Source organism: Eulemur rufifrons, chromosome 6 (genome assembly GCF_041146395.1).
Source record: "Eulemur rufifrons isolate Redbay chromosome 6, OSU_ERuf_1, whole genome shotgun sequence".
NCBI classification, from domain to species: domain Eukaryota; kingdom Metazoa; phylum Chordata; class Mammalia; order Primates; family Lemuridae; genus Eulemur; species Eulemur rufifrons.
In genome coordinates, this window is record NC_090988.1 from 51,083,023 (window position 1) to 51,110,597 (window position 27,575).

Genomic DNA, 27,575 nt, shown 5'->3' on the forward strand with positions numbered 1-27,575 from the left:
CCATCGCTCACATCACCGCCTTAGCTCTACCTCCTGTCAGATCATTCACTGTCTCCCATCACCCCCACATGGGACCATCTAGTTGCAGGAAAATAAGCTCAGGGCTCCCACTGATTCTGCATTATGGTGAGTTGTATAATTATTTCATTATATATTACAATGTAATAATAGAAATAAAGTGCACAATAAATGTAATGCACTTGAATCATCCCCAAATCATCCCCCAACCCCACCCCTGATCTGTGGAAAAATTGTCTTCCATGAAACCAGTCCCTGGTGCCAAAAAGGTTGGGGACCATTGATTTACACAACTATCAGAAGCAACATGGACTATGTGGTAGATCAACTACTTTTGTGAAAGTCAAAATCACAGACACTGAAACAAGTGAAATGGGAGAAAATTTTCAAACTGGATCTTTCCACTTCAAAATCTAAACTCTAGGAGTTAACTTCAATTGAGTTAACTTCAATTGAATAAAAATGTTAACTCACCACAATTATTTTTATTTCTATATATACATAAGATTCTAAACTTTTCTGGACTCTATTAAATCCCCCATTTCCAAGAGTTCAAGAATGAAAAAATGATTACACCAGCTTAGATGATGGAGCAAATGAATTTGTTACAGTTGAACTCAATAGGCAATTTGAACTTGTCACAAAACTTATGTTTTAGACATGTAAACTATTTGGCTATAGTTCTGAGGGAACAGATTCTAAAGGCAAATTATTAGTTTATAGGTAAATTAACACCTTTTATAAAACTTCTAGGATAGTATTTGTCAATTAAAGCTGATACTGCTTTCTTTGACATTCTCAGGAAAACAGTTAAAGTACGTACAAAATAATTAGTAGCCTAGCAATATATGATTAAATCCCGAGCCTCATATTCCCAGGCAAATATTCAGAAAAGTTCCCTTGTCTTCTATTGGTTGAAAAAATGAACACATCTTTAGCTTCTCCATTATGTAGGGTTCAAGTAAAGTAAATTTTATAAGTAAATAAAATGCTTTTGAAGGCTATGTTAGCTTATGAAAAGTAAATATTTTTTGAGAGATTATGAATAACTAACATCCTCCCTCAGCCAACCACTCCTCAAATAACAATATACATCTTCAAAAAATTTTATTCCAAAGGGATTCTTTCTCACAATCTTTGTTCATAGAATGACACAAATATTTAAGCATTTTTAAAAAGTACTGTCAAAACACAAGTTTTGACAATAGAAGAGTAATTATATATATTCAGTCATAACTTTTAGTAATCTGATATTTTAAAAGAATGTTCATCTTTCTGTTCAAATTTCTACCCGAAAATTTTAGGAATTTAAAATATATAAGAGCCCAGAAAAATCACCATATCTTACAGCATACCTGTGTTTTACCTTGCTGCCCATAAACAATTTTTGTTGGGATGATTTTAGCTGCTGGTTGAACTGTGGAACCTATTGCTTTTGGTTGAGTTACAATCATTTTGGTGATGGGTCTTGTAGCAGTGATGATAGCTGGCTTTGCTCCTGTTGGCACCGTCTGAATAGTCTTTTCTCCCTAAATTGAAGTCAATGATTATATAAGAGATTTGTATGCATTTAAATGATAAAAATTGTCCTTACTGAAAAATCAAGAGAAAGGTTTTACCAGGATGATAGGAAAAGAACTGGAGATTATATAACAAAGTACGATGTTTCTTGGTGATCAAAAATCGTACACTTAGTTGAAATTATCTTAATAAAAGTCATCTGACCAACTTTCTATCTAAAGAAGGAATTACTTCTTGATCAGTGAAATTTTTAAAATTACCTCATGTAACAATATTTATTATACTGTCACATTCATAGAATACATCTATGAAAATAGAGTCAGAAAACTCAAGAATATACAGTAATCTGTTAAAAATGTTTATCTCTAAGAGTTGAGATTATAGGTCTCACCTTCCACATTTATCTTTATTTTCTAATTTATCTTAAATGAATATTTATGTAATAAAATATTACTATGCAATATACCAGTAGCTAAATGTACACATACAAACACCCATAGTCCCACATACTATAAGGATATATAGCAGAATGTCTATGTGAAAAAGTATGGGCAAGAGATAAAATCAGCACAGATTTTAACGTCCTTTCTAAGGTTATATGGAAAAAAAGGAAGGAAAAACTCGGGGTGCTTCCCATGTTTTACTATTAGTATATTACTAATATCACTTTAGTCTATCAACTAGATACCTTAAGTCCATTAACTTTTCACCATTTTCTGCACTTTCACCTGCTTTATTCATCAGTACCATTTTCTGGTCATTCATGGACTTGTCATCTTTTCACTTAAACTTAACAAAATTAAATTCAAATATAGGGATTTTACTAAATTACGAAAATTTTAAAAATTAAAATGGAAATGAAAGGATCTGAGAATTTTTACCTCATCAGTTTTTCTTAATTTTTAGCTATCATCATCTAAAGGTGTGGCCATCTAAACTTAGCAGCCAGTAAAAACAAAGCACCCAGGTGAGCTGGCTAAAAAGTAATCACTGTGAATTTAGAGCTAAACATGATTATAAAAATCGTAAGTGTAACTATCTGCTCTAATTATCTAGGGAAACTTGAGGGGTCTGCCAATTGTGTTATTACTTACTTTGACACACACATACTGTTCACAGCAGCATCTCTGGAAAGAGCTCTAGTTCATTTACCAAGAGCCACTAGTTTGCAAGTAAGCATGCCTACTTATTAAATAGCTCAATGGGCCCTGCCCAAGTATGATGACCCATTCAAAGGAGCCAAACAAAATCACTAGCAGGCTGTTTTTTGAAAAAGCTCTTCTGATGTGTGTTGTGGGCATGCACAGGTGAGCAAGTGGTAAGCATGTGCACCACACGTGCCTGTGTGGTGAAGAAGATGGTCTTACATGCTGATCTGCTTGTTTTACTAGCATTGCCTGTATCAAACTGTTGCTATCAGATATACCTAGCAGCTATGATTCACATGTGACTCTTAGATCTTTCTGACCATAAGGGTCTAGAGTACAGGGCATCCCCTCTTATATAACATGTTATATGAAATTTCAAACCACATTATAAAGAGTTCTAAAAATCTTAATTCTAATCTTTGCTTTTCTGTTGGCTTACTATGTAAATTCAGGCTAGGAATAATCTATTTTTCCAAAATGTTGAAAAAATCTAATGCTGGATTCCTACAAACATTATAAAGACTGTGATGCATAAGAAGCTTTTATGAGATCTACTTCAATGAAGCATAGCATTCTGTTTTCTTTTCTTTTTCTTTTTTTTGAGACAAGGTCTCACTCTGTTGCTGGACTAGAGTACAGTGGCCTAATCATAGCTCACTGCAACCTTGAACTCCTGTGCTCAAGCAATCCTCCTGCCTCAGCCATCCGAGTAGCTGGGACTACAGACACGCACCACCATGCCTGGTTAATTTTTCTATTTTTTGTAGAGATGGGGGTCTTGCTATGCTGCCCAGGCTGGTCTTAAACTCCTGGCCTCAAGCGATCCTCCCACCTTGGCCTCCCAAAGTGCTAGGATTACATGTCCCCGGCCTGTGATCTACTTAAATGAAATATAGCATTCCATTTTCAAGTGGTGTCAGGCAAGCCTAAATAGTTAAGTACCAAGAATAATAACAAGAAGAAAATCAATGGTTGAGGACTTCCTATGTACCAGGTACTGTTCTAAGCACTTTCAAAACAGCCACCAGTTACTGAACAACCTCACTAATAAAGATCATGATCCCCAATGTACAATGAGAAAATTAAGAACGAGAGAAGCTGAGTAGGTCATTCAAGGTCAAACAACTATAATACTGAAAGATGAAGCCCAGGTTTGTAACTACAAACCTCTTAAGCTCTTAACAACTAACTGCCTTTGGAAGTATAGATGAATCCATTATTTATTTGATTTTTTTTTTTTTTACTAGCTCAAAGAGGTAAAAATGAAAAAAATATAAAAGTAACAAATCTCTATCAATTATGTAGTCTTAATCCCAAATATTTCCGTTTGCCCAGCCTAGGCCAAACACTAGGCCAATATCTATTTAAGAATGAATAAAATGAATAAAACTCTGCTTCAACAGAAGTCCTCCTGCAAGTTTAGCAAGTAGAATTCTCTATCTGGACCAAGCTAAACATCTAAATCGTGGTCATAAGCAACCTAGCTATGAGCAAGTATGAGCATCATATTTTAGAAATTACTGTGAAAAATGGCATCAGTTGGTGGTGCTTTGACAGTTGTTATATCACAGTAGTGGTAAATCAAGCCATTCAGGCCATTGTGGGGTTTTGAAGTCCTTATGCAAATATTTGTATAGCTGGTCTTTAAAAATCCTCAGTGGATTGCTGAGTCTGCAGTTCAAGCTCTTACTTACTCCAGCATTTAGCAATGTTGTGACAACGTTTTTGCCCGGGAGGCCTTGAATGGTCGTTCCTTTTCCTGTAGTCTTTTGCACAACAATCACATTGGGCTTGGAAGTCATTGGGATTGTAGTAATTTTGGTAGTCGTTCCTTAGAGAAGGGGGAAGAAAAGGAGGCCTGAGTTAAGGACTAGTGATATTTGGTTATTTCTATTTAGGTTGTACACAATTAATACATGTTGTCAATGTCATCCCTAGATGACGTGGAAGCTGTCATGAGGAAGAAAATGAAGGCTTGAAATAGTTAAGTTATAAGTCATCCCAGCATGAGAGAATATTAAGAATTGACTCTTAAAGCAGTCATCTTTTTAGAATCTGAGGAGCTACATACCAAACTCAGAATCTAAAAACATTGCTATCAGTGTCCATATCAATATTCCTTTTCTAACTAGTTAAATTAAAAAAATCAAATCTCTATTTGATATGTATTTGCCCCAAACTCAGTATTATATCTGTATGACTAGTGTGGTAAGAAAACTCTTCAAAAAAGAACATAAGAGGTAAATATTTATTAGAATTCACACCACACTAGACTCTAGAGAAAACTGATGAAAAGAAATAAGCCATGTATTTTTGTGTGAATAAAAAAGACAAAGTAAACACTGATACACAGACCAAGTCACAGATTTATTGTGTGCTTCTGTAATCTGCAGCACTCTGGAGAGTATAGGGGTAAAACTCATTTATATTTTCAATCATTAAGATCTATCTCATGAGGCATCCTTAGATCTGTATCTACTGATTCAGACATAATATTACCTTGTTTTCTCCCTTACATCCTGTCATAATCTGCTTCTCCTCTACCTATCAAATCTACCACCTATCAGGTTTATGCTCCATATTCTCCTAATTGTCCAGGTAGGAAATCCTGGTGCAAATCTTTAATTCATTCCTGTCTTAACTCCCTGTGCTCCCCAACAAAATGAAAGCCCCTTAAGCTCCACACTGTATCTTTGTCATGTCAATGATTCTTCGGTGCTTCTCTCAGTGGATGGCAATCACTCAATAACAGTTGTTCAAGTTTTTCAATGGGTATGTGAATGAACTCAATTTGTCACCAACATACATCCTCTTTCAAAATGTTATCAATGACTCAACTCAAAAGCCTCATCTCCTTTCCCACACTGTATCCCTATTTCAAGTTTCTCCATCATGCAAATAGCTCTGGTGCTCCCTGTCATATCAAATATCCTAAAATAAACTAACTTTCCTAAGCCAAGAACTTGGAACATGTCAAATGGGTTTAAAACCTCCCTAATCCCTGTATCCCTAGCTCCAGTTTCCCTTCTCCTGTTTCAAAATTCTACAAAATCTGGCCCTTAATCTACCAATTCAATCTAATTAGTTTCCACTCCACAGTATACACCATAAACTCTAGTCTAACAAATAACTTCTTCATTATGGCTTCCCATTATCTACCATACAAAATGCAGACTCCTCTGCCTAGCTTTCCAGGTTTTGTCAGACTTTAATTTTTAGGATTATCCAACATACACCTCTCTTTCAGTATGTTGGTTTCCATATCAGTCCTTGAGTATAACAGTCCCAATGCTACCTTTGCTCCTACCAAGCAACTTTCCTGTGCTTATGAAAAAGGCATGCCATATTCTTCTTCTACTGGCTTGTATATCATTTATCAATGACTAAGCACTGAATAAGTACTCAATAAAAACATGACTGATACATTCTCAAAAAGAAAAATTAAGCAAAAGTGTATTATTTTCCACTGGATAACCTTAACAATCCTTACTAGAGTTTTAGAAATAAAACTATACCAAGAATAAGAATATTCTATGTTAATTTGGGCAATATTATTATAAAAATATCTTTATAATATACACTTGCTATTATCCAATGTCTCATCAGTCCAAGGTAACACACTCAGAAGTTACATTAAAAGCACTTTTATCTATGAACTATCTTTACAACTGTTTTTCCCTTTATCTGTAGATTCTGAAGTGAGCTTTAAGAACCACAATAACCAAGCTGCCCATTATTCACTTATACCAACTATAACTCTTAACGCCAATCCTTCATATGGATTGACTATGTAGAGATCTTTTGACACTGCAGCCTCACCAAATATTTGATTAATAAAAAGTGTTTTTAGAAAGTAAGCATTAAAAACTACCTCAACGAAATGTAAACCATGCTTTTAACTCTACACCAAAATACAAAGACCACTTTTTGACAAAACTTGCTTAACAAGTGAATTATATTTATATCAATTAAAATATCTAATCCCTTCCACAATGGAGGTTTGTAAATTTATTAGATAGTTGCAAAACAAGCCCATAAGCTTAAGAAAATGGGGTGTAGGAGAATGTTAGAAAATAGAAGAAAAAGGAATAGAACAACGAAAAGCAAGTCTAACATCATATCAAAATAAAATACAATTTATGACTGGAATTATCAATTATGAATGCCTGAAATTACAGTGAGCATGTTTCTGTATCTCAGGAGATACCTATGTTACATTGAAGAAAGAAGTATTACACATTGTAAAAAAAAAGTCATCTTCTACACTTTCACAGTAGTTGGTCTATAATTCTCATGTTACAACAGAATTATACAAATTCATTTGTTTAGCATTCTTCAGGACAGAGAATAAAACTCATGTACAACCCTATATATCACAGCACCTACCACAGTATCTAGCTCATAGCAAATCAGAGAATCCACTTATATAGTCTTTACTTATAAAAGTCAAGACACAATGGGTACAAATAACTACGAATCCCATTTGGTTCACAATGGGCTACAATACTAATACATTCCAGGGATTCTTATTTTTAAAAAAAGATGAGGGTGAAAGTTTGGACATTATGGTAGGCAGGCTTACAGAAGAACACAAATTTATTGGCTCAGATTTTACTATTCACAGATTCTTAAATCACCTGATAATTTTGATCTCTTCTGTAATGTTTTATGTTGCTTTGCTCAAAGAATGGATGAATGAAAAACTATCCTTGCCTGGACACGAGAGAATTAAAATAAGGTCCTGACATTGTCATGGTGGTCATAATGCCTTCAGAGTCAAGATAATGAGATCACTTCTGAAGAATCCAGTCTTCTGCAAAAATGGGTATGATTCTTCAATCAACCCTCAACAAAGCTCACAACAAAACCTATAGATCTGATAACCTCATACATACACGTATAAATAAATATTCGACTCTGTTAAGATGTGAGTTAACTATAAAGACAATCATGGCTTCCGCTTAATTGCTTACTCGAGTAAAAAGAAAAATTTGACTTTTCTAGAAAGTACTTCGGAAGCATTAACTTGCCTTCTAGGATATTATACAGAGGAATTAAGAACTTTACAAAATAATTGATGTATAATAATGTTCATTACATGATTATTTCTAAGGACAAAAAAAAAACAACCCCCCCACACAAAAAAATATAAGCAACCTAAAACATTCAACAATAAGAAAATGGTTAAAGAATGGTACCTCATATGAGAGAATATTATGTAACCATTGGAGGAGATGTCAAAATCCATTTACTAGTATGGAAAAAAAATCAATATTACATAAAAAAGGACAAAAACTAATTATATTAGATCACAATTTAAAAATATATATGTATATTTTTAAAATATACATATACACACAAACACATTTTTACAAGTGAATACAAAAAATGAAAAGAAATATACCTAAATTTTAATACATTACTATAGATGGTAAAAATCATAGATTTTAAATCTTCCTTGTACCTTTCCGTATTTTCCAAATTCCCCCAAGATGTGGGGGAAAGCTTTTTTTTTTTTAAGTCTTCTATTCTCACAGATAGATGTTTGAGTATATTTTAAGAAAAGTATTTCTTTTTTGTTTGGAGGAGAGGGGACTCTAGAATCCAGCATCTATTCACGGATGAAGGTGGAAAACCATCTAAATTCATTCAACCAGGCTTATCAGTTTACTATAAATAGACAATAAGGATTAAAAAACTATTATACTAATAAACTAACCTATAAATCCAGTATCGTGGACCAACAAGAATATCATAAAATAAGAAAACTGTCTTTATAAAGAGAATAGTGATGTAACATAAAGATCAGTTTATAGCAAGCAGAAAGAAGTTCTTTGGAATAAAACTGTCAGTGAAGCAGAGGTAGAGACAAAATGAGCTCCATGCAATGAATAAAGTTATTTCAACTGCATGCCAAGTATATCTCACAGTACTAGAGAAGTTTAAGAACTCTTCTTATGTATACCTATGTACTTGAAATAGCAACTAACCATGAATGGTTTTGTAACTAAATACAAAGGTGGATAATATATATATTTATATAGGATATGTATCTCAGAGTCCATCTCTGCTTATAGGAAAATGTGCTTTGGTATTGCTCTGACCATGTACAAAGTAACTACATTATTAATAAGGTCTGAAAACAGAGGCTTCATGGTATCTAAACATTGCCTCAAGCTATATGGTACTATAAATTCATATATATAAGCAAAGAAAAATCCTTAAGGTCATAAAAAGCTACCTACCAATAAAAAACATGATCACTTTTTGACAAATGTTTAATTGAGTAAGTGCTTTATACTAAAGATATTGTCAAGTAATAAATTATAATTTAAGATTTAACTGTGTTATTTAAAATATTCTCTTAAAAGCCAGAATATGATGATTCTTTCACTACTGGTTTCACCCTCCTAAGTCTGGCAAACATTAGATTTTCTCACTTACACTTAAAAGTAGGGCCAAAATTAACAGCTTTAAATATAGTGCTTTATGCCAATACCATGCCCAGCTTTGGTTTTTTTTTACTCCTTGAGTTATCAGCAACATCAAATTACTGCCAGGAATTTCAAACCCTTGACTTTAAAATGTTAGAACAACTCACCTGGGGCATATGACTAGTCTACAAAAATAGTAGACAAGTTAAAGTCCATAAGGCTTGCTTAATCAGAGTTTATATATATCATAATTAAAAAATAATAATCAATGAAAACAGATGCCATGTTAGGGTCCACAACCCAAATACTGCAGGGATTAATGAGCCAATAAAACCAGGTATGGTTCCAATATACCAATAAATAGGCAGATAGTTAGCCTTCACAATCTGCATAAAATATTTTTAAAAAGCAAACAGTTAACATAAATGGTGAAAAGCAAATAAAGATATTCAAGTATTTTTATTTTTAATAAGCTAAAGTGACATCAGTAATTGAAATTAGGAGATATGTTCCTCAAACATATTTAGATGAACAAATACTACTCCTTCCACTATCTAGCTTGTATGGCCTTGGACAGGTCAATTTGACCTCTCTAAACTCAAATCTGTCTTCGTTTGTAAATTTGGCACAATGCCAACCACCCCAGAGTTGTTATGAAGTCTGAATGGATTAATAAATGAGAGAATACTTTGCAAATGAAAAATCTCTATGCAAATATAAACCATAATCTTTCCATTCTGATTAAAAGTAACTTAATGATCTTTCTGTTTTAGAACTATCAAAGCTTGATATGTGAATATTTAATATTAAAACTAAATACTATACTTAATCACTAAATATAAGGACTAAAAGCAAAGCTTTAGGTTTCTAAGCAGAAAACTGAGATCAAACAGAATCCTTCAATAGTGAAATATGTTTTTTTCTCTCACTGAAGGCCAGCTATACCTTTAATATATTTCAGATATACCTACCAGACACTATATTACTGCTAATTATCTTGCCCCCCAAGGTAGCTAATGATTTGGGTACTACTGTAATGATGCTACCACTGGTAGTTTTCACATAGGTTGCAGCTCCAGGGGTTGCAGCCATCCGACCTATGGATGGGCTCACTGTTGGCCGGGTATAGGTTGCTTGTGTGCCTATAAAAAGGGAAAAGCCAAAAGAAAAACTTGTCATTACTTACAGAAGAATGATAATTTGTACAGTTTAAGTACAATTTAATATAATCTACATTACTTTAACTTGAAAATGGAATTTCAAGGTGTCAAGACATTAATTTATATTTTTACAACCAGTTTTCAACGCACATAGCAAGAAGTACTATAGCCAAGTGAATTTAAATTATTTTTACACATAAAATTTTGTGATGTGTTGCATCAAATTACTAACCCAAGAAAAAGTAGAGCTAACTCTATACCCTTCTTCCACTACCCTTCTTCCACTAGTTTTATGCCAAAAGAAACTTAAATTTAATCATCTTTCCTGCCAGAGCATTTTAGATATTTGTTATAGATTTAAAGGTCTCTGCATCTGTTTTATGCTGTCTCGGTGCCAAACCCAATGTGAGCACTCAGCAAATAAGGCAGTATTGTTTGCTTAAAATTTTATAAACGTTTACTGTTTTGTACTTTGCTACCCTCTAAATATATTTCCATCTTTTAAAGGGTTATTCCACCATTTTAGTAGAGATTAAAGTTGAAGCTGCCAAGAGTTGCCAGGAATATTTCTCCTCAGCCTAAAATGTTCTCTAATTACATATTTCCTCAACTTTAACTGACCTGCTTAGGATATTTTTCTTCATGTCTCTCAAAAGATTTTATACCTTTTCCCACTATTTCTAAGACTTTTCTCTTTTCCCAAACAGGAATTAAAAACTAACTAGAAGAGTCTGTTGTTGTTTCTTATAAATCCAGTAACTCAGAAAGACTATTCTTAAATTGAGAATTAATAGCCTTGGGGAGAATGAAAAAAATGACTAAGCTAACACCTTCTATCAAAAATAATTTTTTCATAATAATTAGATTCAGAGGCCACTGTGATAGCCATTTGCAACAACCCCTCAATGCTTTTATCAAGTTATTTATCATTTAAAAATACAACCACTATTTTTAAAAGGGAAGAGGAAAAGACCATTAAGTAGAATTAGTTTAAATTGGTTACAAGGATATATCTGAGGCAGAAAATCTAGTGCAAAGTAAATAGCTACAGGATTTATAATTCAAATCTGCTGAATTATAATTGAAAAAAATTTCATATTAAGCTTTTGTCTTAAAACCACCTATTCTAATATAGACTCATAAACATAGACACATTACTTTCCACTACCTTTATATATACATGAGGAATCATATATCTGTTACACTACTGTCTGTGCCAAATGGAGAAATGATTGGGGGAAACACTATAAATTTAATACAATAATAACAGTGTTTAGCACATGCTTCACATACAGAAAGTAGAATAATGGTTGCTAGGGGATAGGGGAAGTGAGGAAATGAAGAGTTATTGTTTAATGGGTACAGAGTTTCAGTTTGGGAAAATGAGAAAGTTCTGGATGGTGCTGATGGTTGTGCAACAATGTGAATGTACTTAATGCCAATGAACTGTACACTTGAAAACGGTAAATTTCATGTTATGTATATTTTACCCCTCCTCAAAAAAAAAGAAAGCACAGGTTTTGGAGTCAAACAGATTTGGTAAGTTCAAACCCCAGTTCTGCCTCTTTTTGACTATGTGACCTTAGGCAAGTTGCTTAATGCCAAGTCACTGAAAATGGAGATAATCAAACCTAAAGGAGATTAAACCCAATGTTTGTACAGACCTTTACATACTGGCCAATAAATGACAGCTAATAAACTTGAGACAGGGATCATTTTACATTATTTAAATTCTGTCATCTAAATACCAGCCCTCATTTTTGGGGGGTGGGAGGACATGAGCAATATACATAACCTAAACTTTTGTACCCCCATAATAAGCTGAAATAAAAATAAATAAATAAATACCAGCCCTCAAAAAGTCTGGTTAAGAGTTACACATATTTAAAGTAATAGTAATGGCTAATTCTAACAGTAATAGTAATAGCTATTGAGCACCATGCTAGAGACTTTTTATATACCTGATTTCATTTAATACTTATGGCACAGGTATTATTATCCCAATTAAATAGACGAGGAAAAAGATTTAGAGAGATTAAGTAACCTGTTCAAGGTCACAAAGGGTGGTACTATTTAAAATATTATACACCGTCACTTCCTCTAGCATAGGCTGACTGCTCTCCTATCTAGGCACAATGGCATCCTGTGCTTCCCTCAGTCTCATAGTAATGCTTACTATACTGCAATGTAATAAAGACTCTCAATCTCATCAGAGTGAGATCCTTGGGGGTTGGGTCTATTTTTATTCATTCAACGAATTCTAAGTGAGTACCTACTTACAGACAAGCTCTATGTATATATGGCGAATAAAATGAAAATAGTCCCTTACCCTCATAGAACTTATCATCTGATAAGGAGAAGAACATTAAACAAATCAACAAACAACTACCTAAGTAACTAGAAATTGTGCTAAGTGCTATAAAGGAAAAGAACAGAAAGCTAATTTCAGGGCAGTGGGGGCACAAAAGTCAAGAAAGCCCTCTTTGAAGCATTGTCTCATTAATCTCTATATCCCCAGTGTCAAGCCTACTGCTGGTACAGAGAAATTGTTTGATGAATATATGAAAAATGAATGAACCAATGCTCAAGGGAACTTACCAGTAGGAGTGGTTACCAGTTTAGTTGTCATGATTGCACCATTACTGCTAACCACCATAATAGGGGAATTGCTACTGGTGGGTAGAGTTGCTGTCACTGGTTTAGGTAGGATTTTACTTGGCTGAACCTGTTGTGTGATGATTTTAACACCTTTCAAAGAAAAAAGATAGATCTCAGTACAAATTATTTTTAAAAACATGTCCCTTATATCAACCCAAGAGGGCAGTAGTCACACACATTTACTCAGTTTTGCCTATAGAGAAGCTTTTTTCATATTGATGAAACTCTAATTCTTCAAATTCCTGTTTTTCCTAATTTTTTTCATTTCAGGAATGCAACAAAAACATTACATTAACGAGTTCTTAAAGAAAAACAAATCTTTTCTTTTGTCTATATAAGAGTTTTCAAACCAAAGTTATCCATTGGCCTTGTATTTTTACAAGCAAATAAATACAAATATTTAGGATGAAAGGACTAGCATAAGAATTCAAAAACAAAAGTTCATGTAGCTTTTATGTATTCCCAACTCCACCAAAGATTTTTCACAACTTCTTAAACGTATATAAAATCTACTAAAAACTATTAAAGACCAAGAACATTTTTTGTTTGAATTATTAAATTGCCTTCTTTTAAAAGTACTTTTAACAGCTAACTTTGACAAATACAGAATACATAAAAAGATACAATATTATTGCACCTATACAAAATATGCATGTGGACAAGAACTTGAGGGCAATATGTAAAAATAAAATAAAAATGTTAGGGCAGTGATGTTATGGTGTTTTCTAATTTTCAAAATTTTTATTTAAAATGCCATAATTATTACACTGACTATCCAAATGTAAATATTCCATTAACAGAAATTTCTTATGCTAACTACAAATTTAAGTTCTAATATTAATAATTGGTAACTAAGGAAGGAAATTTTTGGTAACACTTTTCCCCCACTACTATCTTCAGTGAAATAATTTATGAGAATTATTTTAAACTATATTGCTATAGACAACTAAGAATTATACTACTTTTTAGATGGTGATGTAGATAAAGACATTAGCAACCAAATAGAGTACTTATTTAATAGCTTTAAATAATTTGAAACTTCTTGTTGCCAACAAAGAAGTTAAAATTATGACATCCAGGTGTAATTAGACAAGTTGCATAATCACTATGACTCAGTTTTCTTAGCCATAAAATAAAATACTATTAGTATATACCTCATAGGGCTGTCATGAAGATTAAATAAATCAAAATTGTAAAGTGCCTAATGTATAGTAAGAATTCAGTATATAATTATTTTGGAAGTTTGGAAATTCTGATTATAATAAATCATAAACAGTGAGGTTGTAGGGGATAAAATGATTTTTGGCATTATTTCATGAACAAATCACAATAATGCTTAAAGCACATATAAAAAGAAGTCCCTAAAGAAATAACCACAGACATAGAAAAAAAATTAAGAGAATCAGAAGACTACCTTGCTCAATTATATACAAATAAGGTTAAAATGTGGAATAGGTAATTTTCTAGGAAAATATTATTTATCAATATTGACCCCACAAAAGAGAGAAAATGTAAAACAGACAAATTTCCATAGAAAAAAAATGTTAAGAGCTCTACCTCTTTGGCAAAAAGTTGCAGGCCCAGATACTTGCACCTGAGAATTCTATAGTCCTTTAAAAAGAAGATAATTTTAATGTACTTAAAGCCACTCCAGAAATTGATTTCTGGCATGGTAGCATGAGGAGCTCTGCTACCCCCTAACCCAGTGACACTGGTGAAAATTATAAAACGACAACCATTGAAAGGCGCTGGAAATGGTTCCAAGGGCAAAGAACAAATGAAACATCTACTTAAGAAAATCTACAAAAATTCAGTAAGAAAGGCAAGATTTGTGATATTTAAACCAAAACTGTTTCCTCTTTCCCCCTACCAGCTCAGCAAGAGGGAGGCTTCATTCCAGATGGCTTCCGTCAAGAACACAGGGTTCCTTTTCTCCCCTCCAGCTCCCAGTTGAAGGGCTTTCTTCCCAGGAGAAACAAGACTTCAGATTATCTCATCCTGCCTCCAGATACCTGTTGCTAAGGCTAAACTCCCATCACGTACAGTAGAGAGGTGGGAGCTCCCTTATTCTGCCCAGCCTCCAATTTGTAGACAAAGGCTCTACCTTGGGCACAGCACCACTGAGAATACTGGAATACTGACTACTCCTTTCCCTGGCTTGTGAGGTGGTAGTTCCACCACCAGGAAAGGCAAGAAGAGAGGACCTTAGGTTGCTGCCCAAACCCTCACCCCTACCTGCACTGAGTACTCAGTGCCTCAAGCAAGGATGTCACACAGAGATAAGTTTGCCACTGAGCCCATCCCCAGTTCCAGAGCCCTGGCTCAGAGTCTTTGCCTGAGAATATAAACAGGTCATAAAACAGACAGCTTTTAATCTCTTCCCAAAGGATATGACTTCATGGAGCATGGGGACATTCAAGCCTAAGGGCATTCTCAAGAACACGATGGAAGATGTGGTGACAGGTAATGGGAAGGAGATTCATAAATGTAATGAAGATGCAGTGTAGACTATAGGCAGATAGTTTATAGGAGAGAAGCAGAGAATAAGAAAGCTGGAAGGAGCCTTCCTGGGGTCAAAACAAATATCAGAAATTACCTCCAGAAATTACTCCTTCAAGGGACCCAAAACTTGGACAAGTTTGTAGAGTAACTTATGTTCCAGGGCATTGCTAAAAACAATAGAGTGGAATTTAACAGCTGGGTATGGTCAAGAAAAGAGAGGAAGAAAGCCATACCAATACCCCCGTCATCCCAAAATGACTGTGGGCATATCCAGAGCTGTGGAGTAATAGCAGAGGTTTAATGGAGTGGAGGGGGGCAGCGGGGGCGGGGAGAGTAGGGATGAAGCACGGGATAGAAAAGGAATAAAAGACTTTACGAAAATAATTGATCCAGCCACTAAACAAATAACCAAACAAATAATAACAAATTCCTAGGGAAAAGACAAGTACCCAGCTACTATACAGTCATTCCTCAGTATTTGGGAGTGGGGGAGGGGGGATTGTTCCAGGACCTCTGTGGATACCCAAATCTGCAGATGCTGAAGTCCCTTATATAAAACAGCATATTTGCATACAACCACACATATCCTCCCATATACTTTAAATCATCTCTTGATTACTTATAATACCTAACACAATGTAAATGTTATACAAATAGTTGTTATACTGTATTGTTTTATTTATATTATTTTTTTACAGTTGTATTATTTTTTTAAAGATTTTTGATCCATAGGCATCTGCAGATATGGAACCCAAGGATACAGAAGGCCAACTGTAATTGTATAAGTATCGAAAAGGTCCAATTCCTCACAAAAATATAAGGAGGCATGTAAAGAAAGAGGAAAATATGACCTATCTGTGAGAGCGGCCAAATGTCAGATTTAACACAAAAAGACTTCGAAGTAGCCATTAGAAGTATATTCACAGAACTAAAGAAAAGCATGATTACAGGAATAAAGGAATGTATGGTAACAATGTTATATCAATTAAGAATATTAATAAAAAGATGCAAATTATTTAAAAGGAACCAAATAGAAAATCTGATGGTTAAAAGTACAATTGAAATTTTTTCCCTTATCCAAATTTAAAAATTCACTAGAGGGGCTCAAATATAGATTTAAACTGGCAGAAGAAAGAATTAGAAAACCTGAAAATAGATCAATAAAGATTATGCAAGCTGAAGAACAAAGAGAAAAAAGAACAAAGAAAAATGAACAAAAGCCTCAGAGAAATGTGGGACCACATTAAGCACACCAACACATATGTAACAGAAGTACCAAAGGAGGGAACAGAAAGAAAAGAAGAGATATTTGAAGAAATAATGGCTGAAAACTTTCCAAATTTACTGAAAAAACAATAATGTATACATCCAGGAAGCTCAAAAACCTGCAAATAGAATAAAAAATAAGAAGATATAGACACATCTCAGTAAAAATGCTGAAATCTCCCAGCTAATTGGGAGGCTGAGGCAGGAGGATCACTTGAGTCCAGGAGTTTGACACCAGCCTAGGCAATATAGCAAGACCCTGTCACAATCAATTGATAAATAAATAAATAAATCTTGTAAGCAGCAAGAAAAAAACAACTGACCAATTATAAGGGAACTGCAATAAGGTTAATAGCTAACTTCTCAGTGGAAAGAAAGGCCAGCAGGCAGTAGAATAACATATGCAAAGTGCTCAAAGAAAAAAAAATCAGCCAAGAATCCTGCATCCAGCAAAGCTATCTTTCAAAAATGAAGGCAAATTAAAGACTTATGATGATATGCAAAAACTAAGAGAATGTGTTGTTGTTAGTAGACCCTTCTTACAAGAGACACTACAAGAAGTTCTATGAATAGAGGGAACAAGAAATAAGACAATGATGTCTGCTCTTTCCACTTCTATTCAATATTGTAACAGAGGGAAATTAGGCAAGAAAAAGAAATAAAAAGCAACCAAACTGAAACAGAAGAAACTATCTCTATTTGGAGATGACATGATTCTTTATATAGAAAAACCTAAGGAATTCACTAAAAAACTATTAGAATTAATAAATGAGTTCGGCAACACTGTAGAATACAAAGTCAACACACAAGAATCTATACATTAGCAATCAACAATCCAAAAAATTAACTATTCTATTTATAATAGTACCAAAAGAATAAAATATTTGCAATAAATTTAACAAAAGAAGTGCAAAATGTATATTCTGAAAACTACAAAACATTGAAAGAAATTAAAGAAGCTCTAAATGAATGGGAAAACGTAATATGTTCACAGATAAGAGAATCAAACATTAAGATGACAATAGCCCTCAAATTAATCTACAGATTCAATGTAATCTCAAAGTCTCAGCTGACTTCTTTGTAGAAACTGACTAATTCCAAAATCATATGGCATTTCAACAGAATCAGAATAGCCAAAACAATCTTTGAAAAAAGAAGAAAACAGGATGACTCACACTTCCTAATTTCAAAATTTACTATTATATGAACCAGTGGTAATCAAAAGTATGGCACTGGTATAGGGACAGACATATAGATCAATGGAATAGAATTGAAAGTCCAGAAATAAACCCACACATCTATAGTTAACTGATTTTCAACACAGCTGCCAAGACCATTCAATAGAGGAAAAAACAGATTTTTCATCAAATTCTGTTGGAACAACTGGATAGGCATGGGCAAAAAAGAATGAAGTGGATCCCTTACATCACACCATATATAAAATTAACCCAAAATGAATCAAACATTTACATTTAGAAGTAAACCTATCAAACTATTAGAAAAAAACAGGGGTAAATCTTTATGATCTTAGATTTGGCAAAGGATTCTTAGACATAACAATAAAACATGAACAAGAGAATAGTATAGATAACTTGGATGTCATCAAAATTTAAAATTTTTTTTTTTTTTTTTTGAGACAGAGTCTCACTCTGTTGCCCAGGCTAGAGTGAGTGCCGTGGCATCAGCCTAGCTCACAGCAACCTCAAACTCCTGAGCTCAGGGGATCCTCCTGTCTCAGCCTCCCGAGTAGCTGGGACTACAGGTATGCACCACCATGCCCGGCTAATTTTTTTTATATATATTTTTAGCTGTCCATATCATTTCTTTCTATTTTTAGTAGAGATGGGGTCTCGCTCTTGCTCAGGCTGGTCTCGAACTCCTGAGCTCAAACGATCCGCCCACCTCGGCCTCCCAGAGTGCTAGGATTACAGGCGTGAGCCACCGCGCCCGGCCAAAATTTAAAATTTTTGTGTTTCAAAAGATACCATCCAAGAAAGTAAAAAGAGGACACAGAGAATGGGAAATAGTATTTGCAAGCTGCATATCTGATAAAGGTTTAATATCAAATATATATAAACTCTTCCAACTCAATGATAAAAAGACAAATAACACAATTGGAAAATGGGCAAAGGATATGAATAGACATTTCTTCAAGGAAAATACATACAAGATACAATCAGCATATGAAAAGATGCCAAACGTCATTAGTCACCAGATAAGTGCAAATTAAAACCATAATGAAATACCAATTCTAGCCTGGCTAGAATCAAAAGTAAGAGAATAATAAGCATGGACAAGGACATAAAGAAACTAGGGCTGGTTGCAGTGGCTTATGCCTGTAATCCTAGCACTCTGGGAGGTCGAGGCTGAAGGATTGCTGGAGGACAGGAGTTCAAGACCATCCTGAGCAAGAGTGAGACCCTGTCTCTACAAAAAATAGAAAAAATTAGATGTAGTGGCATGTGTCTGTAGTCCTAGCTACTAGGGAGACTGAGGCAGGAGGATCGATTGAGCCCAGGAATTTGAGGTTGCAGTGAGCTATGACGATGCCACTGAACTGAAGACTAAATACCAAAAAATTGCACACAAATGTTTTTAGAAGCATTATTCTAATAGTCAATAGGCAGAAAAAATCCAAATGTATGTCAATGAATAAACAAAATGTAAAATATTATTTGACCATAAAAAGGAATGAAGTACTAATACATGCTACAACATGAATGAACCTTGAAAACATTACATTAAGTGAAAGAAGCCAGTCACAAAAGACCACATATTATATGAGTCTTTTCATGTCAAAATCCAGACCAGAGTATAGAAATCTATAGACAGAAAGTAATCAGTGGCTGCTTAGGGATGGGAGGGAAGGGGGGTAAATGGGTGGGTACAGAGAGTAAGAGGTAAGAGCTAAAGAATATAGGGGTTTTTTTTTAAGCAATGAAAATGTTCTAAAATCAAACGTAATGATAGCTGCACATATCTGTGAATATATTAAATAACATTGAATTGTACACTTTAAATGGGTTCATTGAATGTTTTGTGAATTATATCTCAATAAAGCTGTTTTTAAAAAATTCCAGAGCACTAAAAAAGAAAAATTTCAAAATTCTTTCTTGGAAGCACACATGATACTCAAATGAAAAACTGATAAACACTGCACACAAAAAAGTAAACTACAGACCCATGTCACATATGACTATCAATATATTGTAATATCTATACTTCATATCAGGATAAATTCAAAAAAATTTAAATATGAAAAATGTAAACTGTGATGGAAAATGTGTGGTAGCATTAAAGACCACACTGATTAAATTCAACTACATAAAAACAAAAAATGTTTTGCACAGAAGTCTCCATAAATAAAGTCAAAAGACACACAAATAAACTTGGAGAAAAATATCTGCAAATCATGAAACATACAGTGTCAATTATTCTGATATATAAAGAGTTCCCAAAAACTGATCAAAACACAACACCATGGACAATGGATACAAACAGTACACAAAAAAAGGAATTACAAGGACCACTAAAACATATGAATAGTTGTTCAAACTCACTCTCTAAGAAAAATGAAAAATAAAACAATACTGAGATAACATTTCCCCCTCCTGAGATTGGCAAAAATCCAACTGTTTGAATATATACTGGTGGGAAAGGGGCACTATGAGCAAACTGAGATTCATATACATTACTGGTTGGAGTACAAATTGAAAATTGCTATAGACAAAAATCTGGCAATATGTATCAATATTTACAAATTATTTTATCTTTTGACACAGCAATCACACCTATGGAAATTTATCCTGCAGATATACTTACAGACATGCAAAATCACGATGTATAGGCTTGTTCACTAAAGTTTCGTTTGAATTTTAAAAAAACCCAAATGATTGGAAACAATCTTACAGGGGATTAGTTACATAAATTATGGCACAGACATATCTTAGAGATATTGCAGGTTCAATTCCAGACAATTGCAAAAAGCAAATATCACAATAAAGCAAGTCACATGAAATTTTTGCTTTCCCAGTGCATATAAAAATTATGTTTATATTATATTGTAGTCTATTAAGTGTGCAATAGCATTACGTCTAAAAAAACCAATGTATAGGCCGGGCGCGGTGGCTCACGCCTGTAATCCTAGCACTCTGGGAGGCCGAGGCGGGTGGATCTCTTGAGGTCAGGAGTTCGAGACCAGCCTGAGCAAGAGCGAGACCCAGTCTCTACTAAAAATACAAAGAAATTATCTGGCCAACTAAAATATATATATACAAAAAATTAGCCGGGCATGATGGCACATGCCTGTAGTCCCAGCTACTCGGGAGGCTGAGGCAGTAGGATCGCTTAAGCCCAGGAGTTTGAGGTTGCTGTGAGCTAGGCTGACGCCACGGCACTCACTCTAGCCCGGGCAACAAAGTGAGACTCTGTCTCAAAAAAAAAAAAATAAAAAAAAACCCAATGTATATATCTTAATTAAAAAATACATTATTGCTTAAAAAAGGCTAACAATCATCTCAGCCTTCAGCGAGTCGTAATGTTCTCACTGGTGGAGGGTTTTGTCTTGGTGTTGATGGCTGCTGACTGACCAGGTAGTGGTTGCTGAAGGTTGGAATAGCTGCGGCAATCTCTTAAAGTAAGACCATCATAAAGTTGGCATCAATCAAATCTTCCTATCACGGAAGATTTCTCTGTGGCATGTGATGCTATTTGACATCATTTTACCCACAGCAGAACTTCTTTTAAAATTGGAGTCAATCCTCTCAAACCCTGCCACTGCTTTATCAACTAAGTTTATGGAATATTTTAAAACCTTTGCTGTCATTTCAACAATATTCATAGCACCTTCACCAACAGTAGATTCCATCTCAAGAAACCACTTTTTTGCTCATCCATAGAAGCAACTCCTCATCTGTTAAAGTTTTAACACGAGATAGTTATTTTCTCCACTGAAGTCTTGAACCCCTACAAAGTCATCCATGAGGGTTGGAATCAACTTCTTCCAAACTCCTGTTAATGTTGATATTTTGACTTCTTCCCGTGAATCACAAATGTTCTCAGTGGCATCTAGAATGGTGAAAACCTTTCAAGAAGGTTTTCAATGAACTTTGCCCAGATCCATAGGAGGAATCACTATCTACGGTAGACACAGCCTTACAAAAAGTATTTCTTAAATAATAAGATTTAAAAGTTGAAACTACTCCTTGTTCTATGGGATGCAGAATGGATATTGTTTTAACAAGCATGAAAACATTAATCTCCTTGTACCTCTCCATTAGTGCTACTGCTCTAATGGATGCATTGTCAATAAGCAGTAATATTTTGAATGGAATCTTTTTTTTCTGAGCAGTAGGTCTCAACAGTGGGCTTAAAACATTCAGCAAAACATGCTGTAAAATGACATCCGGTCATCCAGGCTTTGTTGTTCCACTGATAGAGCACAGGCGGAGTAGATAAAGCATAGTTCTTAAGGGACCTAGGATTTTCAGTATGGTCAATGAGCACTGGCTTCAACTTAAAGTCACCAGCTGCCTTAGTCCCTAATAAAGAGAGTCAGTCTGTCCTTTGAAGCCAGGCATTGACTATGAAAGTTCTAGATGGCATCTTCTTCCAATAGAAGGCTGTTTGGTCTACATTGAAAATCTGCTGTTTGTTGTAGTCACCTTCATCAATGATCTTAGCTAGATCTTCTGGATAACTTGCTGCAGCTTCTCCATCAGCACTTGCTGCTTTACCTTGCACTTTTGTGTTCTGGAGATGGCTTCTTTCCTTAAACCTCATGAATCAACCTCTGCTACACCTTTCAACTTTTCTTCTGTAGCTTCCTTACCTTCATAGAATTGCAGAGAGTTAGGGCCTTGCTTTGGATTAGGCTTTGGCTTAAGGCATGTTGTGGCTGGTTTGATCTTCTATTCAGATCACTAAAACTTGCAATAAGGCTGTTTCACTTTCTTAGCATTTGCATGTTCACTGAAGTAGCACTTTTAACTTCCTTCGGAATCTTTTCCTTTGCATTCACAAATTGGCTAACAGTTTGCTGCAAGAAGCCTAGCTTTCAGTCTATTTCAGTTTTCAACATTTCTTCCTTAATAAGCTTAATCATTTCTAACTTTTAAGTGAGAGACAAGTAATTCTTCCTTTCACTTGAACACTCAGAGGCCACTATAGGGTTACTAACTGGCCTAATTTCAATACTGTTGTGTCTCAGGGAAGAGGGAGGCCCAAAGAGAGGGAGAGAGACATAAATTTGCCACCTTATGTGGGCGTGGCCAATGGCAGCCGAAAACATTCACAATAGTAACATCAAAGATCACTAATCACAAGTCCTCACAACAGTTATAAAAATAATAAAAAAGTTTGCAATACTGCAAGAATTACCAAAATGTGACACAGAGATACAAAGTGTGTACATGCTGTTGGAAAAGTGGTGCAGATAGTGGTGCTCAACACAGGGTTGCCACAACCTTCAATTTGTAAAAAACACAGTATCTGCAAAGCACAGTAAAGCAAAGCACAATAAAACAAAATGCAATGAAACAAGGTATGTCTATATATCCATTATAGAATGAAGAGGCCGTTTAACTTACTGACTGTATTAGAAAGATCTCTAAGATATATTGTTAAGAGGGCACGGGGGAGCAAGGTCCAGGTATTACATTCTACTTGTGTATAAAAAGAAGGGAAGTGTTAAGAATCTTTCTTTCTGAACTCCTGGCCTTAAAGGATGCTCCCACCTTGGCCTCCAAAAGTGCGAGGATTACAGATGTGAACCACTAAACTGGGCCAAGAATCCATATTTAAATTTGCTTATATATGTAGACGTATCTACATATATTTCTATATATATGAAATATATAAGAAACTAAGAATTTTTTTAAATGGTGAGGGAGAACTACACAGATAAAGGACAAAGAGGACAAGTTATTCACTGTTCAACTTTTTACATTTTTCAGTTTTTGATAAATATATTTTCTATTCAAAAAATAAAATAAAATCTAATAATTGGGCCAGGCACGGTGGCTCATGCCTGTAATCTTAGCACTCTGGGAGGCTGAGGTAGGATTATCACTCAAGGTCAGGAGTTCGAGACCAGCCTGAGCAAGAGCGAGACCCTGTCTCTACTAAAAATAGAAAGAAATTATTTGGACAGCTAAAAATATATATATAGAAAAATTAGCCAGGCATGGTGGTGCATGCCTGTAGTCCCAGCTACTCGGGAGACTGAGGCAGAAGGATTGCTTAAGCCCAGGAGTTTGAGGTTGCTGTGAGCTAGGCTGACGCCATGGCACTCTAGCCCGGGCAATAGAGCGAGACTCTGTCTCAAAAAAAAAAAAAAAAAATCTAATAATTGACTCACAAATAAAAATGCAACCAATACAGACCTTAGAAACTGGAATCTTGCAGAAATAATGTATTATACATTAACCAACATTAGGTACACTAAAAGCTCCCCTTTTTATTAGGAAAGTAAAATTATTTCAAATGTAGAGTAATATGTGGTGAAACAGTCAGCTGTGATAAGTGACAGATATATATATTGTAATACCATAAGCAAACACTAAAAAACCAGAACAATATACTTAAAAATAATATAAATGAATCAATAATGGAATCCTAAAAAATTTTCAAGTATACCATACGTAGGCAAGAAAAGAGAAACAGAGGAATAAGAAATGGAAGAGAAAAACAGAAAACAAATAATAAAACAGCACACTTAAGCCCTACCATAGCAATAATTACCTTAAATGTAAGTGATCTAAATATATCATTTAAAGGATAAAAATTGGCAATGTGAATACGAAGACACAACCACTATATGCTGTGCACAAAAAACTCACTTCAAATACAATAACATAAGTAGTAAAAGGATGAGAAAAGATACACTATGTGAACATGAATCAAAAGAAAACAGGAGTGGACATATTAATTACAGATAAAATAGACTTTAGAAAGCAACAGAAAACTCACTGCATCCAATCAAATTGATACCTAGCACAACTGAAATCACTTTAGTTCTCTAACATGGACTAAAATATACTAATGTAGGCTAGTTATTATAGTTACTACTATTTAGTTTACATAGCAAACTTTCCAAATTGAAATTAGAATTAAATTTTAAGAGTGGAAATAAAGTATCAGCCTTTATATTAATAAAAAAAGTAGACTAGAACAAAGAAAATTACCGGAGAAAAAAGGACCTACATAATGAGAAAGGACCAATGTAACAGGAAGATATAATGTTCCTAAATATGTGTACATCAAACAACAGATGCATTGAAGTACATGAAGCAAAAACTAAGAGAGCTCTTTTGGAGGCATCGAAGTCCTACAATTATAGTTGCGGACTTTAATTCCCTACTCTCACCTACTGATGGAACTACTATATAGGAAATTCAGCATGGATATACGAAACTGAACAACATAGTCAACAAACAGGATCTAACTGACACACATCTATAGAATATTCAATCCAACATCAGCAGGACAGATATTTTTTCAAGCACCGTGGAACCTTCACCAAAGTAGAACATATTCTGGGCCAAAAACCAAATCTTGATAAATTTAAAAGAACTGAAATGACAGAGTATGTTCTCAGACCATAATGGACTCAAACTAGAAATCAATAGCAAAAAAGATCACAGAAAAATCTCCAAACTTGGAAATTAAACATAATTCTAAATAATCCATGGGTCAAAGAACTCTCAAAGGAAATTTAAAAACACACTAAAGTGAATGAAAATGAAAATACAACATATTAAAATATGTGGGATGCGGCAAAAGCAGTGCTGAGAGAAATGCATCACAAATGTATTTATATAGATGCAGACGTAAATGCTAACAATGTGCTTAGAAAACAGAGAATGTCTTAAATCAATAATAATCTAAGTTCCAACCTCAAGAAACTAGAAGGGCAAAATAAACCCAAAGAAAGCAGAAGGAAGAAAATAAAGATAATGAAATTGAAAATGGAAAAATTATAAGATCAATGAAACAAAAATCTAGTTCTTAAAAAAAAATTAATGAAATTGACAAACCTTTAGCAAATCTGACAAAAAAAAAAAAGAGAGAGAGAGAAGATACAAACCACTAGTATTAAAAATGAAACAGGGGACATTAATATAGATTCTGTAGCTATTAAATGAATAATAAGGAACTACTACAAATTTACACTCATAAACTTGACAACTTAGAAGAAATGGACCAATTCCTCAACCCACAAAACTAACAAAACTCAACCAAGATGAAATAGAAAATCTGAATAATTCCATAACCATTAAAGAAACTGAATTCATAAATTAAAAGCTTCCAAAAAAAAAAATTTCCTGGCCCAGATGGTTTCATTAGAGAATTCTACTAAACATTTAAAGAATTAACACTCATCTTACAACAATCTATTCCAAAAGAACAGAAAAGGAAGGAACACTTCTAAATTCATTTTCTGAAGCCAGTATTCTTATGATACTAAAACCAGACAAAGACAGCACAAAATAAGAAAACTACAGACCAAAATCTCTCATGCAAGGAGACACAAATTGAACCCAGCTATGTATTTAAAAAATTATACACTATGAGCAAGTAGAATTGACTTCATATATGCAAGGCTGGTTCAGCAGAAAAATCAATCAATATAATCCAGCATATCAACAGACTAAGAAAAAAACACAACATCTTGTTAATTGAACAGAAAAAGCATCTGACAAAATCTAACACTCATTCATAATACAAACTCCCAGAAAACTAGGAATGGAAGGGCACTTCCTCAACATTATAAAAAGCATCCACAAAAAACCTACAACTGGCTTTATAATTAACGGTGAAGGACTGAATGCTTTCTCAAGATCAGGAACAAGGCAAGGATGTCCACTCTCCTCACTCTTATTCATTCAACATAGTATTGGAGGTTCTAGTCAGTATAGTAAGACAAGAAAAAGAAATAAAAGACATATTGATTGGGAATGAAGAAGTAAAACTCTCCCCTTTTATAGGTAACATAATTCTGTACATAGAAAATCCCAAGAAATCTACATATAAATACTCCTAGAACTAGTAAGTGAGTTCAGCAAGGTCAAAGGGTACAAGATCAACACCATATTTATATGCTAACAAGAAACATATGGAAATTGAAATTAAAATCATAATACCATTTATAATCACTCCAAGAAAATGCAACACCACTTAGGTATAAATCTCACAAAACACGAACAGGATCTTTATACTGCAAAGTGTAAAACACTGATGAAAGAAGTCAAAGACGACCTAAATAAATGGAGAGACATATGGTGTTCATGGACTGGAAGATTCAGAGAACTGGTGATTGGGGAAGAATTAACACATATTGTAAACATTTTCCAGTTACCTGACTCTTGTTTGATCTGGATAGTAGGTTTGATACCAGGTGGCAAAGGAGACTGCTGAGGCTGTTGCTGATGGGATACTGGAGAAGGTTGGGACACTTGTTGCTGCGTCTGTTGTTGCACTTGATGTAACTGCTGCTTAGGAGACTGTTGATGCTGTTTAGGAAACTGTGCAAGAATCTGAGTTGGGGTACCCACTAAGTTTTTGGGAGAAGGAAGTCTGGTTGATGCCATTTTGATTGCTGATGTAGACACACCTGCACAAGAGCAAGGGAAAAGAGAATTTGAAAGGCAAGCATAATTAAAGTTACTCCTGGTTATTATAGTAGATAATAGTTTAAAGATAAAATCAATAAAAACTATGATTTATTGAGCACCTAGAGTCAGAAAAAATGTGCGGTTCTTCACATATTTGATATCTAGTCTGCAAACTCTGCAAGGGAGGCATCATTGCTCTCAGATTCAAAAAATGAAGTGATTTTCCCTCAGTGAAGAGTTAGAATGAAAGAAACA

General features: G+C 34.4%; 1 protein-coding gene across 1 annotated transcript in view; it reads right to left on the bottom strand.

Annotated features, from left to right (window-relative positions):
• The window catches only part of EMSY (EMSY transcriptional repressor, BRCA2 interacting), a 90,557-nt gene that overhangs the window by 22,032 nt on the left and 40,950 nt on the right, over window positions 1-27,575 (bottom strand). Inside the window, exons 10-14 of the mRNA XM_069470991.1 lie at window positions 27,065-27,319; window positions 12,880-13,029; window positions 10,093-10,263; window positions 4,382-4,518; window positions 1,374-1,547 (exon numbers count right to left, since the gene is read on the bottom strand). Coding sequence (XP_069327092.1) covers window positions 1,374-1,547; window positions 4,382-4,518; window positions 10,093-10,263; window positions 12,880-13,029; window positions 27,065-27,319 — 887 coding nt within the window. The remainder of the gene's footprint in view (window positions 1-1,373; window positions 1,548-4,381; window positions 4,519-10,092; window positions 10,264-12,879; window positions 13,030-27,064; window positions 27,320-27,575) is intronic.